At 42.6% G+C, this 17864-nt stretch overlaps 1 protein-coding gene across 12 annotated transcripts in view; it reads right to left on the bottom strand.

The window, feature by feature from the left end:
* LOC146982990 (testis-expressed protein 2-like) overlaps nt 1-17864 on the bottom strand; it is a 35442-nt gene that overhangs the window by 16279 nt on the left and 1299 nt on the right. For 11 of the 12 annotated variants that reach the window (XR_015036297.1, XR_015036296.1, XR_015036298.1 and 8 more), the window contains exons 2-3: nt 17197-17285; nt 289-2077 (exon numbers count right to left, since the gene is read on the bottom strand). Coding sequence is in view for 8 of the 12 variants with exons in the window: in XM_085784304.1 (XP_085640430.1) it covers nt 289-2052 (1764 nt within the window). In the remaining 4 variants the exon portion in view is untranslated. Of the gene's footprint in view, nt 1-288; nt 2078-5858; nt 5880-17196; nt 17286-17864 lie in introns of those variants that run through there. The other variant, XM_085784305.1, reaches the window with a different exon arrangement.

Raw genomic sequence — 17864 nt, 5'->3', positions numbered from 1 at the left:
AATTCCTCATGCCAAGACAAAAAGAAAATGGGGTCAGTTGTCTCTGTAGGATGTATAGTTCAGGAGCTATATAGATTAAAATTTTTCATTTTTCACAGACGGAAATCCAGGATGGCCACAAAAGATGTTCAAAAAAAAAACATGCATGGGACAATAATTGGCGCGGGGATCATCAAAATTCATTTACTAGACACCTTAAGGATTACAAACAGCTAAGTTAGAAAAATATATCTTTCGGTGCATGGGAACCCCCCCTGGCTACTAGACTAATGCTGTGGTTTGTCTCACCTTGTATATTCCTGGTTCTTTTATATCCAACTGGGCCACGTTCCAGTGCCCCATCCGTCCCCTCCCTCCTCTCAGGCCTGATGAGGAGCGTCGAGGAGAGGACAGCCAGAGGACCAGCAAGGCCAGCATGAACCCAGCTGCTATCCCATGCACCACTGCACTCACACTGGGCGGCACTGGAAGGACCAAGTACCAGTACACCAACTGCGTTAAGAAGACCAGGGCGGTCACGGGCACCGTCTCCACCTCCTCTTCCATTTTCTCCTCGTCCTCTGTATCGAGTTCACTGCACACACCGGTGCTACCAGTGTGAGGCTGCCGGGACTCTGGACGATCCCCGTCTGGAGTTTCTGTATCAGTACACAAATCAAAGTCTTCGCTGTACAGTTCACAGAAGTCCTCGTCCTCCTGTCGAGCGACCAGGGCCGACATGGAGCAGCGGCCCAGAGTGAGAGAAGGAGACTTGTGGAGAGTGGATGAGGAGGCCTGGTTGAGGCCTGGAGCTGGCGCCAGTGATGGGAAGGAGAAAAATACTGAGTCTGGACCTTTCCCCGTGGGTGTTTCTTCCTCTTCATCTCCTTCTGGCCCTTCCTCCTCTTTGATGCTGTAGTTACTGTTACCTTCTGCATGTCCGTTTACCGCCGTCACCCCGCAGAGCTCCGAGGCACTGGAGGACAGAGATTTGGCGCGGTGAGCCGAGCTCCCGCCCCCTCCCATGCCGGACTCATCTCCCATGATTTTACTAAAAAGCTGCAGGGGATCTGACATCACCTCCGACAGCCGCCGCCTGGTGTCTTCTATCTTGGCCTCCACTTCTTGCACCTTGAAGAAAGAGCGGCCATCTGGGGACATGATGGGGGAAGAAGGGGCCGTTTTGGAATCTCCCCCTGCTTTAGTGACAATGACCGGGCTGGAGGATAAACGAGGCTGGGAAAACTGTTTGAAGAGCTGCATGTTGCGGGGCGGATGCCTATGGGACGGCTGTGTTTGTTGCTGCTGCTGCTGATGCAGGTAATGATGAAGAGGCCCCTCCTGATGTTCGCCCTTCGCCGTGTCCGTGGAGAGAGACTTGACAAAAGATTTCATTAAGTGTCTGTGGCGTGCATGAGATGGTGCGACGGTGGTGGGAGCAGGGGTCGATTCTCGTGATTCGACGTCATTAGACAAAGACCTGACCAGGCTGAGAAAAGGCTTGGAGGAGGACAGCGCTGCAGACTTACAAGGGGAGGAGGAGCTGGAGCTGGTGGATGGAGGAGTAGCTGTGGGTCGGTCGGAGGGCCAGGAGGAGCTGGCAGGTGGACTGGAGCTCAGATGGGAGTGGGTAGAGGTGGGGATGATAGTCATGGCTGCAGACGGCGTGTGTGGGTGAAGGTCTGAGGGTTGCACAGACAGGGTGGGGGATGAAATGGGGAGCACAGCCGCTTCGGAGAACGCCTCTGCTCCCATTGGTTCAAACAGCAGCTCCTCTTTGGCCTCCAAGCCTGTGGCCACAGACTGCTCATCTGCCCCTGGAGCTTCTACACCTTGAAGTCCAGCTGCACCGTCCAGCTCAGATTTATCTCCGACCGGTGGCCCGTAAAGCTCCTCTTCCTCATCGTCTTCCTCCTTCCCCAGTGCAGAGAAGTGGATGGTGATGGTGTCACGAGAGAGGGAGCGCTGCACCTGCAGCTTGGGTCCGGGGGCGTGACGAGGGGGAGGGGTGTCTGCATGCTGGCCACTTCCCCTGCTGCTGCTGCTGCTGCTGCTGCTGCCCTGACTGCTCATCACCACCCTGCACAGGGCTCACAGCCTGGGAGAGACACATGGAGACAGAGGCAATTCTCTGTTAATAACAACAGAAACAATGGAAGACTGGGAGAAAACATCGGTGTAAGGAGGTTGAGACACACACACACATATGCACATACAGGACAGACACCCAGACCCAGGGCCGGCCCCTGGCATAAACACTCAATGCGGTTGTTCAGGGCCACAGCCGTTAGGTGGGGGGCCACATGATCAGAAAGGTACCGGGGTTCATCAAGTCATTTAAACATCCTGAGGTCTGCACGTGCACGCTATGAGCTTTATGTGTAATGTGAAGTCAATATTCAGCTTCTTTTATCTCACATTTGAGACATTTGGTGAAAACAGAATGGCAGAATGACAACATTTGTGCTCAAAAAGCAATCTTACAAAATGTCATTTTAGACTTGTTTTCTACACTTATATATTACTGTATTCATATCCTATTTCAAGCACCAAAAAACAGTTCATTCTCATGACTGAAGGAGTGTTTTCATAAGGGATTTGAAATTGTTCTAAAAGCAGACCTCAAATTTCCAGCATTTGGCCTAAATTATTTCTTTCTACAGTGTTCTAGGACAAATTGGCCTCAGTGTGCTTACAGCGGAGGTTCTAATATTTAGACATAAAACACTTGAGTATTGTTACATCTGCAAGTGTCTTAAAAAGATAAATTTAAGAAAATGTGTAAAAAGTCGAGAAAATGGCCTCAAACCTCAGAGGGCATAAACACGTCTGTATTCAGTTTTAACCAGTGATTTGGTGTTTGCGCTTAGAGTGCAGGGCCACAAACAAAAATCTTGTTTAGGGGGCCACCAAAATCCTAGGGCCGGCCCTGCCCAGACCACTCTTGCAATACTCCATTCTTCCTAATACAAGTCAGCTGGACAGGTATGTCCATGCTCTCCGATCCATTAGCGCTCATTACACAGCGCTGTAGCTGTCAGCCTGCGTCGCTCTCCGGCCTGGCCTCTCTCCGGCCTGGCCTCTCTCCGTCTTTCCCCACCCTGCTCACTCCGTCTCCCCCCACTACAACATGATTAATGGGTAACATCAGAACATACAAGGCTGGAGGAGAAGGGCCATCAACATTTCACCTGTAGTTAACTCCACTCTCCACAGGGGGCAGACTGCAGCTGACTAAAGGCTGAGAGAGGCTGCTACTGTATGATGACAAGTGGTTGGAAAATTGATCCAAGAATGGATTATCTTTTTATTCTTTTCAATTTGAAATTAACCCCGCTTTTTTTGTCCACTTAGGCTCTAAAAATTTAACTCCGACATATCGATATCACCTCAAACAATAATACAAACAGCATCCATCTGGAGTCATATGACAAATGTAAGCCAAATATTCGGTTTTACCCCAGTTTAGTTGTTAAATGCTCCTCTGTTTACCTTGAGGTCTGCCATTTGAAGAGGGAGGTAGCATTTTTTTTGTTAAACACAGCTGTTGGGGAGTTGCAATGGAGTAATGAGAGCAGTGAGACTGAATCGGTCAGTGCAGTTGTAGGTAATTAAACTAAAACAATGAGCTTAGTGAGGACAGTCTGGTGATAACTCCTGAGGGTTTGTGGTCACCACCAAAGTCCATATTGACCAGTGCAGCTTTTAAAGTGACGTGTTGATGAATGGGTTGAGACCGTATAAAAAATAAAGGATGAGAAATAATATCAAAATGCTCAAGTGTCCAAAAAAAAACAGAGTATTTGCATTAAGTGTTTGGTCATGTATTTTCATAGCAGAATATCAATCTGATATCACTTTTTTGTCTTGTGTCATGTCATGTGTTATTTCTGAGCTATAAGAGATATTAAAAAAAGACACATACGTAGGCTAAATGATAACAAACATTCCTCCTCCCAACCAAGCATAATAATATGCAGGAGATAATCACACAACAAAAGTAACTGTTCAGCTCCAGTGATCACAGGAACAAGGCATCTATTGCATAGTCCCAACACAGCAGAACTAAAGTCACTTATCATGCAGTGATGATTTCACACATAACTGAGTTGTTGTGCCTATTTATTTTTTCCACATCGCACAGAGCTCCTCATCCCTGGTTAGCATTATCAAACAGAACAAACACACAACCAAACGTGCAGTTGTTTTTTTCAGGTTTTCAGCTGGTTGGAAAAAAAAGGTCTGTTATAAGGAGGAAGGATGGAGGGAAAACAACAAAAGCAGTTAGCTTGATGTGATTTGCTGTATTTTGGAGAAAACCTCATCACCCCTTGGGGCTCTCTGGTTGCCATTGCATCTCCAGAGATCTGTATTCGCTGGGATAGAATAACAGAGCATTTGCCTGCTGCTGCTCCTAGGCAGCCGTTCACTTGGCCGGACAACAATGGATTTTGTTTGTGTTATTTGCCGAGTATAAGCCTGTGTGTTTCTTGTGCCATGACTGTGCAAGGGGCACCGCAGAACAAATAACAAGGAGAAGAAGGAGAAGAGAGAGAGAGACAGCGATAAGAGCAACTCAAAGAAGAAAGATGAGGAGCCACGGGGGTCTAGAGAGAGGCTGCAGACGACCTTTTCACAGACCAGCTTTTGAAGTAGAATTCACTTAAAGACAGCAGAAGAAAACAGGGAGGATGACACAGACAAAAGAAAGTGATGAAAAAAGGAGAAAGGAGGGGAGGAGGCAAACGAGCAGGGAGACAGAGCCATGGAGATGGAGGTGGTTGTTGTCATTGTCGTCAAAGCCTGAAGGACGGATTAAAACACTGTGGAGGTCAACAGGGGGAGCAGAGAGACGCTTCCAAGTTTTCCTGATGTCCCAAGGTTTTAGAAAGGAGCAGCCAAAAGAGAGAAGACACAGAATCACATGCAAAATCAGATGAATCAGTCACATGAATTAAAATTATCATGTTGTTAAATACCCACACTCATTGATTTATAGCTGTAATAATTAATTGTTAGATTTATTCCTATTCCTTGTAAATTCCTTGCAAATAAATAAAATATCTTTGTGCTGAGGTTCTGATTCAATACATGGGCCTGAGTCCTTGCTATATGTTTCTCCAGCTTCCTTGCACAGTTCAAAAACGTGCAAACATTTGGTTGATCTGCGATTTAGATGTGAATGTGAGTGTGTGCATTAATTGTTTGTCTCTGTCTGTATGTCTATGTCGGTCCTGTGATAGACTGGAGACACGTCCAAGGATGTACGCCTACCTCATCCCATGCCATGGTTTAAGCTATTTTCTGTCATTAATGCGAGAGAGGAGAGGAGAGGAGAGGAGAGGAGAGGAGAGGAGAGGAGAGGAGAGGAGAGGAGAGGAGAGGAGAGGAGAGGAGAGGAGAGGAGAGGAGAGTCTGGCGTGGGGACAAGACTCATCCAATTAATCAAAGCAAGCATGGGCCACTTTAATCAGCTAAAGCCAGCACGATGGGAGAGGCGAGAGGAGGGGAGGGAGGTTAAAAGCAGCTGGGTACAACAATGATACGAGGGGGTGAACAGACAAAAGAGAGAGGAAACAGGGATCAAAGGTTACTTTGAAAACTGATGAGAAAAAACTGTTAAAAAAAATGTTACAGAAATGGTCGGACTCTACACAAGATTTTCTAATTATATTTCATTTTTATAATCATTATATATATATTTTTTTATATATATACTGTATATAGACACTGGTGAGTGGTGAGGAGGAATGGGTACAGATTGGGCCATGAAGGAGGGACAGAAATGTATTTATGGCCAAGAGTTTGTGCCACTTTCAGCATATTGTGTCTCTCCTCTCCCACCTGATTGAACTACTGAAAACTACCGATTTACTTACATTTTTAAGAGCCAATTGCGCTCTCAGTTGATTTAACACCTCCAGCTGTGCCTTGAGGAAAAAAAAAACAAAAAAAGCATTTGTGTTGTTTTTTTTTCCCTCTCTGCTCGTTTCATTCTCACACCGCCACAGCTGACATACTGGGCCTGACAGATGCTGCAGCAGATTCCATATGTGTCTACTTTTCAGTCTGTCTTTCTTTTTTCTTTTCTTTTGACAGAGGCTCACCTGAGCTGAGCCCCCTCTCCTGTGTTTGATAGATGGATAGATACTTCTGGACTGTCACACACCCTGACAAATATCAGGCCCTGAAGAAGTATGTGGAGCGGGACGTGTGTGTGTGCAGGGCCGTTGTAGGGGAGAAAGGTGATGATAATTCTAGGGGCCCAGCGCCCAGTGGGGCCCATAAAAAACCCCAGTAGTCTAATCTTTGTATGACTGATTTATTCTGCGTAAGACCCTGACTAATACTCATAGTACACTGTAAAAACTCAACATCTTTCCAAGAATATTTGTCTTATTTCTTGTCCAAATGTCTCATTTCTAGTCAAAACTAATCTCTTTCCACTTAAAATAAGACTCATTACCTAAAAATTAACTTGTTTTTAGATAATTTTCACTTAAATTCACAATAAATAGAAAAATCTGCCAGTGAAAGTAAGTTTTTTGTGCTTGTAATAAGGAAGAAAAACTTGCTCCACTATCAGATTTTTTCTACTTATTCCAAGTGAAAATCTGCTTGAAAGAAGTAAAAAAGTGTCTAAAAACAAGCTACTTTTAATATGATGTGTCTTATTTTAAGTAGAATTAGATTTGTTTTGACTAGAAATAAGACAAATATTCTTCCTAAGATACTTGAGTTTTTGCAGTGTAATGCTGCATTAGCATCAAAACAAAGAAGGCTAAATAAAAAACGAGAATACATACGTAGTCTAAGGGAAAAAAAGGAAAAGTTAGGGGGAGGGGCCCACTTTAGTATTCTTTAAGGGGGCCCAGAATTCCTAGCAACGGCCCTGTGTGTGTGTGTGTGTCACGTGTTCCTTCATAACCTATGAGAGCCCACTGTCCTTATACAAGAGTCAAACGGCAGCAGCAAGTACAGTAGAGAATGGGATGGATTTTCACATTAGAGACTATTGTTGTGAGGGTATATTGGAAAATGTAGTTTTCTTTCAAGCAAAAGATTGACATTTGGGGAATATGCCTAATCACCCTTTGGTAGAGAGTTGAATGAAAAATTTGAGAAGGTTTAGTTAGCTTAGCAGAGCACATACGGGAAACTAAATGATATACTGGAATACTGTAAGCTTGTTATTTACCAGAAGTCTATTTTTAGACAAACTCTAATAGTGTAAAAAATAAAACAATGTTATATGCACAAACAAATAGGCTACAGTTTATTTCAACGCACTGACCTGCTTTTGTATTTCACATCTCCTTTAACATCCTTCATCATTGTAAATTCTTAACATCTGCCTCACACAGTATTAAAAAGTGTGTGTCAACGTTACTACAACATCGTTACACTATTTTTGTGCAATCTGAGCAAATAAATTACCATTGGTCAGAGGCTCAAATACAACACAAAACAACTGTCACCACCAACACCAACCATTGATAAAATGTTGACACAAAGAATCATATTACAATATTTTAGTTAGTGTATTGATATTTTCTGCTACCCCTACTGGAAACAGAGGCAAACAGCTACCCTGCCTTCATCTCTGGAATACAAAAGTATTATGAGAATTATATATATGACATAACAATAGGAAGGACTATTTCTTGGCCAGCAAAACTGTAGAGCCTCCAAGAACTGCAGCTAAAATTTGAATCGTCTTATTTTTCACTTCAATATACATACAGACCGAACAAAGAAGATAGAAAGTGTTATTTGTGTGCTTCAGAGGTGCTGGGATGTCAGCCCTGACAGAGGACAGACTTGACAAGACCTCTGCAGACGGATGTTAAGTTAGCATAGTAAATATACACAGACAGAAGATCAAATTAAGAAAAATGGAAATGAGGAAAAGAAATGAAGGCTGGCGTCAGGAGCATTGTGAGCGGATGACAGCGTGAAAAATGGGGCTGCAGGAAAACATAGAGCGCGTCGAGTAAGAAGCCAGTCGGCGAGGCATTAAAAGGGGGAGGGTGACAGCAGGAAGATAGATGGGCTGAGACAGAGAGATCGGAGATGAACACAGGATGCACAGACAGAGAGAGAGAGAGAGAGGTTGATGGAGAAGTCGATTGTAACTAACAGCCCGAAGACATAAACACACGTGTACAATTTGAGATCTCATACTAAACAAGTGCACACACACTTACACACAGGGCCGGCCGCTGGCATAAACTCTGTATGCGGTTGTTTAGGGCCACAGCCGTTAGGTGGGGGGCCACATGATCAGAAAGGTACCGGGGTTCATTCAAGTCATTTAAACATCCTGAGGTCTGCACACACGCTATGAGCTTTATATGTAATGTGAAGTCAATATTCAGCTTCTTTTTATCTCACATTTGAGACATTTGGTGAAAATAGAACGGCAGAATGACAACATTTGTGCTCAAAAAGCAATCTTACAAAATGTCATATTAGACTTGTTTTCTACACTTATCTATTACTGTGTTCATATCCTATTTCAAGCACCAAAACAGTTCATTCTCATGACTGAAGGTGTGTTTTCACAATGGATTTGACATTTTTCAAAAAGCAGACCTCAAATTTCCAGCATTTGGCCTAAATTATTTCTTTCTACAGTGTTCTAGGACAAACTGGCCTCAGTGTGCTTACAGCGGAGGTTCTAATATTTAGACATAAAACACTTGAGTATTGTTACATCTGCAAGTATCTTAAAAAGATACATTTAAGAAAATATGTTAAATTCGAGAAAATGGCCTCAAACCTCAGAGGGCATAAACACGTCTGTATTCAGTTTTAACCAGTGATTTGGTGTTTGCGCTTAGAGTGCAGGGCCACAAACAGAAATCTTGTTTAGGGGGCCACCAAAATCCTACGGCCGGCCCTGCTTACACATATGCACAAGACATGAGCATCGTGGTCACATGATGCATCCAGTTGCCAGGACGGGATGCAAATACAAACTGAGATAGACTGATGGAGTCAGGTAATGAGCAGAGAGAGAGCACCTCCTACACCATGTAGTGGGAGAACAACTGAACACAGAGGAGGTTGTGTTGTGTCCTCCAGCGCACTCCTGGTCTCAGGCAGTCACATAGCAATCCAATCCAATCCAATTTATTAATAGAGCACATTTAAAAACAACCAAGTTGACCAAAGTGCTTTACACAGAAAACAGTGAACAAAATCAACATTCATTTAAAAAGCACAACAGATAAAAACAGCAAAACCAATAAATAATAAGACCATAGTTGCTAAGATATTAGGATTTCAGACTGTGTTAAAAGCCAGGGAGTAAAAGTGTGTTTTAAGACGTGTTTTAAAAACAGCTAAGCTAGGGGCTTGTTTCACGTGAGGGGGGAGGGAGTTTCAAAGTTTGGGGCCAGCAACAGAAAACGCACGGTCCCCTCTACCCCTGAGTCTGGTCTGAGGGACCTCCAGGAGCAGGTGGTTTGTGGACCTGAGGGGCCGAGAGGAGACAAAGGGCTTTAAAAGGTCAGTCAGATAAAAAGGGGCGAGCCCATTAAGAGCTTTAAAAACAAACATTAAAATCTTAAAATCAACTCTAAAATGAACTGGGAGCCAGTGCAGCGATGCAAGGACTGGGGTTATATGGTCAAATGTACGTGTACCAGACAAAAGTCTGGCTGCAGCATTCTGGACCAGCTGTAGGCGGGAGAGTGAGGACTGACTAACACCCAGATATAAGCCATTACAATTTGAGGTAATAAAAGCGTGAACAACTTTCTCAAAGTCTAAAAACGATAAAAACGGTTTGACCTTTGAAAGCAGCAGCAGAGAACAGGCAACAAACACACCACAGGGAGGGAGCTCTGAATGCTCCACTGTCCTCCCCAGGGAAGACATCCCAGTCACCAGCACCCTGGTTACACCACACCTGCATCAAGTAGATCTGCTGCACACATACAGTACAATGGAATTCAATCAGGGACTGAAAGGAATATTTTCACTTTTTGTTTCTGCTGTTTGTACTAAAAAATAGGTAGGGTAACACTTTATTTTAAGGGGTCCTTGTTCCTGTGTATCTACCTAATTAATTACAGTGTAATTACCTATGTAACCGTATGTAATAACATGTACTTGCATTGTAAATACATAGTGTATTTTGGTGTACTTACAGGTCCTTGTTACACTTGTAATAAGAAATGCTTGTGCAAAGAGAGAGGCCACTTTGGCATTTCTTATTATAAGTGTAACAAGGACCTGTAAGTACACCAAAATACACTATGTATTTACAATGTAAGTACATGTTATTACATACGGTTACATAGGTAATTACACTGTAATTAATTAGGTAGATACACAGGAACAAGGACCCCTTAAAATAAAGTGTTACCATAGGTAGTTTCATCATCACCACATCATCACTATGAGGCAAACTCACGCTTTTCCTCCTTCATCACAGAGGAAAAGAAAACTCTGGTCTGACCCTGACAGCAAGGAAGCAACACAAGCTGCAGATCTGAAAATAACTACAGAGGACGGGAGGACTGTAGGTGTTAGTCCCTTAACACCATGCTGGCCACTTAAAGCACCTGCTGGAGGACACATAGATGGAGACATAAAGAGATGTGTGCAGAGAGAAGACAGGAAAAGGAAGGGATTTAGCCTCAAGAGCGATGACAGACGGACCCTGCATGAAAAAGATGGAAGGTACATTTAAGGTTGATAAAACACTGTGGACTTATTTGAACTGTTGTCAATCAAGTGTTTTGATTTTTTTTTTTATAAGATCATTTGTTTTAGCTTTCATCAATATGATTCTTCCTCAAGGTTTACAAGTGAGGTAATTTACAATGTAGCCTACAAATTGTCCTCCTAAACTTCCTAATATTTGATATCACAGTGCTCAAAACCCTCTAGCAGTTGTTTTTACTGTTAGGGGAAAATAATTGTGACTGTTTTTGGCCTCTCTTAATAATATACTAACATTCAATGTAATTTAAAGACCAAAAATGGCAACGAAGCTGTAATTACACAGCAGGTTTTACAGGCTGTTTTGAAGTGGCTCTTCCAGAAGGGAGCCTCCATCATATTGACAGTGAACAACACTGACTGCACTGACACTCAATATTAATGTGTGATGTGTCAATATGCCTTTTAGGCCAATATGTTGGCATAACAGCAACACACACACAGGCGCCCGATCCTGTAAAAGAAACACACACATGAACACACAAAGCTCAACACTCTCACTCCAGCGCAGCGTGATGAGCTCCAGCAGTGTCAGCGGAAACACTGAGGAGACGCTTTGATGGGAACTATAACTGCTCTGAATCACGCAGCCCTCCCTTCAAGAAAAGAGAGGGAGAGAGGAGGATGAAACAACAATAAAACAACAGCCGGGGAGATAAAGAAGAGGACTCACACAGCTGTGCTGGATCAAACAGGTTTTCTTCACCTCTCTTTCTCTCTGTCTCTCTGTCTCTCTGTCTAACCCAGAATCCACCGTCAACACGTCAAACATCAAGCCTCACCATGCAGATGAGCAGGTGGTTGCCATGCCAACAGTGAAGCTTTCATTTTTGCTCTGCACTTCTTCCCCGCGTCCTTTTGTTTGGCAGGGCAGCTCCTCCTCACCACAGAACCTGCTCTCCTAGGAGGTTGTGTTTCTGAACATCCTCAGTGAAGGGTTTTCACTGTGTGTGTGTGTGTGTGTGTGTGTGTGTGTGTGTGTAGGATGTGTGGGGGATGAGCTAGAAAAAGAATGAAGAGATCTCGGTAAGAGAGAGATGTAGCTTACCTACCTATGATTTGGCTGAACTGGTCGAAGGCCTACAGTATAGGCTGCTCAGAAATGAAAGCCAATCAATTGATAACCTTTAATCATGGTTGCCAACAACAACAACAGCTGATTTCAGAGTGCTGAGACAAAAGCGCTCCTTTTCATCATTACACAAGCTGATGATTCGCTCAAGCACCCGTGTACAGGTTTAACACTTTATGGATTTGCATTGGATGGATATCGATGTCTCGTGCCGCCTAACCCGATTTGACAGTTTGAAGATCAAAAGGTGGACAAATGTGCTGAGTGAGCACACACAAACACATAGACATCCTAACACAGTTGGATTTTTACAATTTATAATCTTTGTAAAAAGCTGCTCGACAGCCCCGCAAACAGCCAGAGGGCTTGGTAGGTATTAGTCATAATCCACCCAGTTACATGATAAATGGAAAGATGGAGGGAGTGAGACATGAGCGGTGGGAGCAGAGACAGTGGGAGACAAGAAGACATCCACTGTGAGTGTTTTTACAGACAAATATTAATATTCAAAATGTTAGCCTATGCTTGTGTGTCCAAGACAAGAATAAATGACTCCTTAAGTGTCCAAAAAACAGGGGGGAAACAGGGGGGGAAAGCAACCTGTGACAAATAAGAGAAGAGAAAAATAGAGGATTCTTCAATATAATATGTGAATGAATATTTGTGGACTGCTGTGTAAAGCCGCTCCAGGGGCAGACTCTTAAAAATGCGTATACATTTATGTTTGTACATCCTATTTATCCCAAGTATTTCCTGCTGAGACTCCCAGCAACAGCACCGGCTGCAAGACCGAGCAGATTCTAGGACACTGACAGCAGCTCAAAATAACCAATCCACTTCTTTCTTTTCTCTACCCCCAATTTTTGACAATGATGTGCCACACACAACACAGCCATCAGAAGAATTAGCATATTAGTTACATGGAATTACAAAGGGGCTTCTGCATGTGGAGACATGTAATCTTCCCTATATTTAACTTTGTATGTCTGTGATCACATAGAGTACGTTGCTGTTGGCAAGTGAGAGCCTGCAATACGTTCATGAACTGCCTGTAGCAGAAAAGCACATTTTCTTCATCTTAAGTAGGACACCCATGGAAGCAGCTATCAGACAGTAGCATCTTAGTTGGTTTGAGATAACAGCAGCAGCACATGAAGACTCTCACAAGGGACACCCCCTGGAATAGGAGATAGTCTTACATCCTCTAAAACTTTAATAGATGCACCAACAATACATTGCATATAAAGTGCATTTATAGTCATTTCAGCGATGAGTGTAGTGTGACCAGATCAGTTATTTAGACTTTTTTTTTACAAAAAGTGTGGATCATATCTGAATCATCTGTGATAATAATATGTTAATGGAGATAGTGACTCTAACTGGCTCTAGTCTATAGCAGTGGTTCTCAACTGGTGGGTCGGGACCCAAAAGTGGGTCGCGGACCCGTTCTGGATGGGTCGCGGACAGCTGGTCAAAAAAGTAAATAATATTTAATGCACATCAGATGTTGGACATGTCTTTTATTTTGAAAAATAAGATATATTGAAAGGCACACGAGACACGTGAACACATGCAGTTGTAATGCTCCTCCTCAGTTTCTTATTATTTGCGCCATTTGCTCTGAATGCAAAGATATCAGTTTCTTATTAATGTGGCCTGAATGCAGTGAATCTTGTTTTGTTTTGTGGGTCTTTATTTTGTGCAATTTGATATTTATTCACTTTTGTGAATATGCTCTGAATGCAGAGATGCATTAGAAGTCAAATATCATTTTGTTGGTCTCCATTTTGTGCAGTTTGATATTTTTTTATTCACTTCCGTACATGCAGTTGTCATGGTCCTCCCCAGTTTCATTCATGTGCCCTGAAATGCACTTTGCTCAATAAAGAGCAAAATGAGTTTTTAGCCTTTAAAAAAAATTCTTGGTTTGAATTCTATAAAAGTGGGTCGCGACTTAATGACCATGGGAAAATGTGGGTCCCAGAGTGAGACTAGTTGAGAACCCCTGGTCTATAGTAAAGTCAAGTGTAGAAGTCTAAAGTGTTATGCGTGCAATTTCCTGAAACAGCTGGATGTTGGGGACTGTTTTGAACTGCAGATGACTATATTACAGTAGCAGGACGGGGTATGTGGCTTTGAATCAAAATGAACTACAACTCCCACGTTTGTTGCAATGAAAGAACATCATGCCACCTCCTGCTATGATGTAGCTCACTCGTGTGTTTTTGGTAGCTAACTTACACATCGAGGGTTCACATTCAAAGGTTTTGGTTCTGTAGATAATAAACATTTGTGTCAATTCATTGTTGGTTTGGTTTCTTTACATTGGATTTATTGATAAATGTTAATATAAACTATAACTAGACTCATCTGATTGGTGAGGGTGAAGTTAAAGTGTGTATCCATAATTTATACTTAACATGCTCTGCATTCGCCTCATGCTGAGTGTAGTGTGTGTGTGCATACCAAGTGTGTATTCAGAGTGTGGGGTCAAATCTCTGTGTGCAATCTAGTCAACAGAGACTTCCTCCTTTCTCTCTAACGTTAACTTCCTGTTTGGCCGGTTAGCTGCAGTAAGAGGAAAGCACCACCCATCAGCCTCCGACTTCAGTGCAGCTCCAAACAGGTGTATCGTCTGCAGAGTGACTGACTGCTTTTTCCAGCTGCAGGGAATCACTGCTCAGCTGTGGAGCCCAGTATATGTTTTGTCAGGGTGCACACACATACACACACACATGCACGCACACTTGCACACACACTTGCACACACACGCACACAACCCATTAACGGTGACACTTGTGGCTGCTTGTCACAGTGACAAGTGCCGTTGGCTGCTCCGCTGGCTTTTTCATTTAAACAGCAGCTGTATATGGACAGTAGGCTACAACTGTGTGAATGCATTCATGCATGTGTGTGTCTTTTCTAGGTCAAAACAGTGTTGCACAATCAATCAACCTGCACACCAACCTATAGACAAAATCTCAATTTCTGCAGCACTAAACAACAGTGTTACTTCCATCTTTATCTTCTCTAGGACTCAGATACATAGACATACATGGCCAGAAGTAATTGGTCACCTCACTATAACTTAGGATTTGGAAATTGTTCCCATTCCCAGTGTGTTCCTGCTCTGATACCAGGCAATAAGACCCCAATTGTACCAACTAACCTCTCTCCAGTCCAATCAGCTAATATTTAACAACTTTGGCACGGTGGCACCTTTAATCTTATCAAACAAGGGAAATGTTAAGACTCATCTGCACCTTCAGCTCCTCTCTGGTTTAAACAAGAAATCACAAAATGAAAGCAAAGAGGCTACGGGGCAGAATTAAACAGCACACGGTGTGAGAGGATTTACAAGGTAATCTTGATATTTATGAGGAGAAGTTGAGGAATAACAACAATTAGGTGGAACAGGTATGCAAAACTTCACTTCTCAAAACTCTGGCTGCTACGAGTTATATTGTTCCTGATTGAATTTAATAACAACACACTGTATAAACTATTGTCTACATCATCTGATTAATTCCAATTGCTCCATTTGATTCATTGCTCCAGTCTGCTTCTCTTAAATCAAAAATTAAGTGTTTTATCTGGCACGGTCCTGTATTGGCTTACACTCGACTTGAGTAGGAAGAGCACGCCTGGGTAATACTACCATTAAGAATGTTCTTTCATCTTCCAAATATTATAAACACATGAATTCCCTCTTACTTTTTGACGCTCAACAAAAACAAACAAAACAGAGTTGTTGGTTGTAGGTGCAAAGCTACTGTAAACGCCGGTAGCCTATCACTGTGCAAAATGTTGTCACTGCACAACTGTAAAACTCACACTGCTCCTGGGAATTCAGGCAGTACAACAACACATGGACATACAACCATGTACTGTAGACACGTTCTGTCCTTGACCAGCACAGCACGGACATACAAAGGTGAACACACTGCACACACACCCACGTGGCTCAACCCATGACGGGAGAGCATCGGGGTGGACTGCTGACTCAGCGATGGCTCCACAGACACCCCACGAGCAGAATTAGTCTTAACTTTGAACAAACTGTGAACTGCAGCTCAACCTGAAAACTTACAGCCTGCAGCACACACACATACACACATACACACGGCATAAATGAATGAATGAATGAATGAATGAATGAATTTATTTATTTCGGTATATCAAGCTTATATAACCGAAAGGGTGTAGGTTGAAGCCAAAGCTTATATACCCCTACCCCTTTTACCTTAAAAAATTAAAATAAAATAAAATAATATATATATATATACATAATCAGTACACTTAAATTTCTGATCACAACAAAATAAAGAATTGTACACAGCGCATAACCCAAAATAGTACAAAATCATTGAACTTAATTTTCCATACTGTAACGAGAAATGATGTTGTTCTTATAAAGTTTTTTAAAGCTGACTAGAGTACAGCATCATTTAATATTTTCAGGACAATTATTCCAGATGTTAACCCCTCTAACAGAAAGACAGTGATTTTTTACAGTAGTTCGAGTCTTTGGTTTCTCAAATAATAGTGGTCTTCTCAGGTTAGAACTGGAATCCTTCATTTTAAACAGATTCTGGATATCTTGAGGAAGAAGTTTATTTTTTGCTTTGTACATGGTTTGTATTGTAATGTAATCAACTAAGTCCCTGAATTTCAAAATGTTCAGGTGACTAAATAGTGAGTTGGTTGGCTCACGGAAAGGTTTATTACTGATGGTTCTTATAGCCTTTTTTTGCAATAAAAAAATAGAATTTGTATTTGTTCTGTATGTGTTTCCCCAGACCTCAATGCAATATGTCATATAAGGGGCAATTAATGAATAATATAATGTGACTAGTGATTGTTGAGAGAGGAAAGCATAAACATACACACATCCACATATTTAGCCTCACACAGAGACAGTTTTTTTTTTACTTTTGATTTTTTGGGAGTTAGCAGCTGTGACAGCGAATGAGCCTTCAAGCCCCTTTTTATCCACCAACAATACCTTATTCAGATGGTCCAGCTGCCACTGTTTGCTTTTACCCCCACTGCAATTTGTCTAATTAAGCCTGAGAACGAGTATTCCCTTTAGACTTGCTGACACAAACCGCCTCCATCTACAAACACACCTAAGGGTTGGTATAAAAAACATTAATCCTGCAGCAAAAAAATCCACAAACATATGTCTTTATACTTCGATGGTGTCCTGCCATGTGTTAACAATGTTAAAAATGTGTCTGAGCCCATAGGGCTGGTGGAGGAAGAGGTGGAGATGGAGGAGACACAATTAAGGAAAGGAAAAGTGAGGTGCATGGGAGCAGTCGTTCAAGGCCATGGATCAATTCCAGCACTACACACACACAGGCACACACATACACACACAAGGTTAAAGGAGGAGAAGACAGTCTTACCTTGAGATTTTAGAGGCATTCAATCTCCTCCTGCAACACAATCTGCACTGACACACACAGCACAGCCATGCATCATGGTCCTAACATGCCTACAGGAGAACAGAGAGAGACATACATCTGTTTAATGGGAGGACAGAAAGTGACAGACGTAAAATATCTCAATGACCCTTGACAAATATTAAATCAGACAAGTGTCATCTACTTTCAAACCCTCGGTTGCGTACGTGGGGACAAGATGTTGAAAGCTGCGATACAATCTGGGCCTCTTGCTGTTTGTTGCTGCTCTACAACATGTGACATAAATATTACATAAACATTGTGAACTTGCATGTTTTGAAAGAAATTTCAGGTTTCGCAAAGTCAGACAGAAGTGGTGAAAGGGAGGAAGAGACCTTAGTGAGCCCAGAGTGTGAAATATTACCAGCAATTCAGTTCACACAAGGACACTGACTGGGCACAAGTGATCTGATACGCAAAAGTCAGTCCCACAGGCTTACCGTGAGATAACCCTGCCATAAAGAAGGGATTTTGCATGAAAGTGACACGCTCATGAGTATGATTGAGACGCTGTGGCCTGCTGCTAAAAGGAGAACCAAGAAGAGGGAGGAGAGGAGAGAACTGAGTCGCTATGTGGATCATTCTGTACAGTTCACAGCAGGCTCTGGGAT

Source organism: Trachurus japonicus, chromosome 8 (genome assembly GCF_045865225.1).
Source record: "Trachurus japonicus isolate A0001 chromosome 8, Traja_1.0".
In the NCBI taxonomy this organism is placed as follows: domain Eukaryota; kingdom Metazoa; phylum Chordata; class Actinopteri; order Carangiformes; family Carangidae; genus Trachurus; species Trachurus japonicus.
This window is presented reverse-complemented; position numbering and strand designations above follow the sequence as displayed.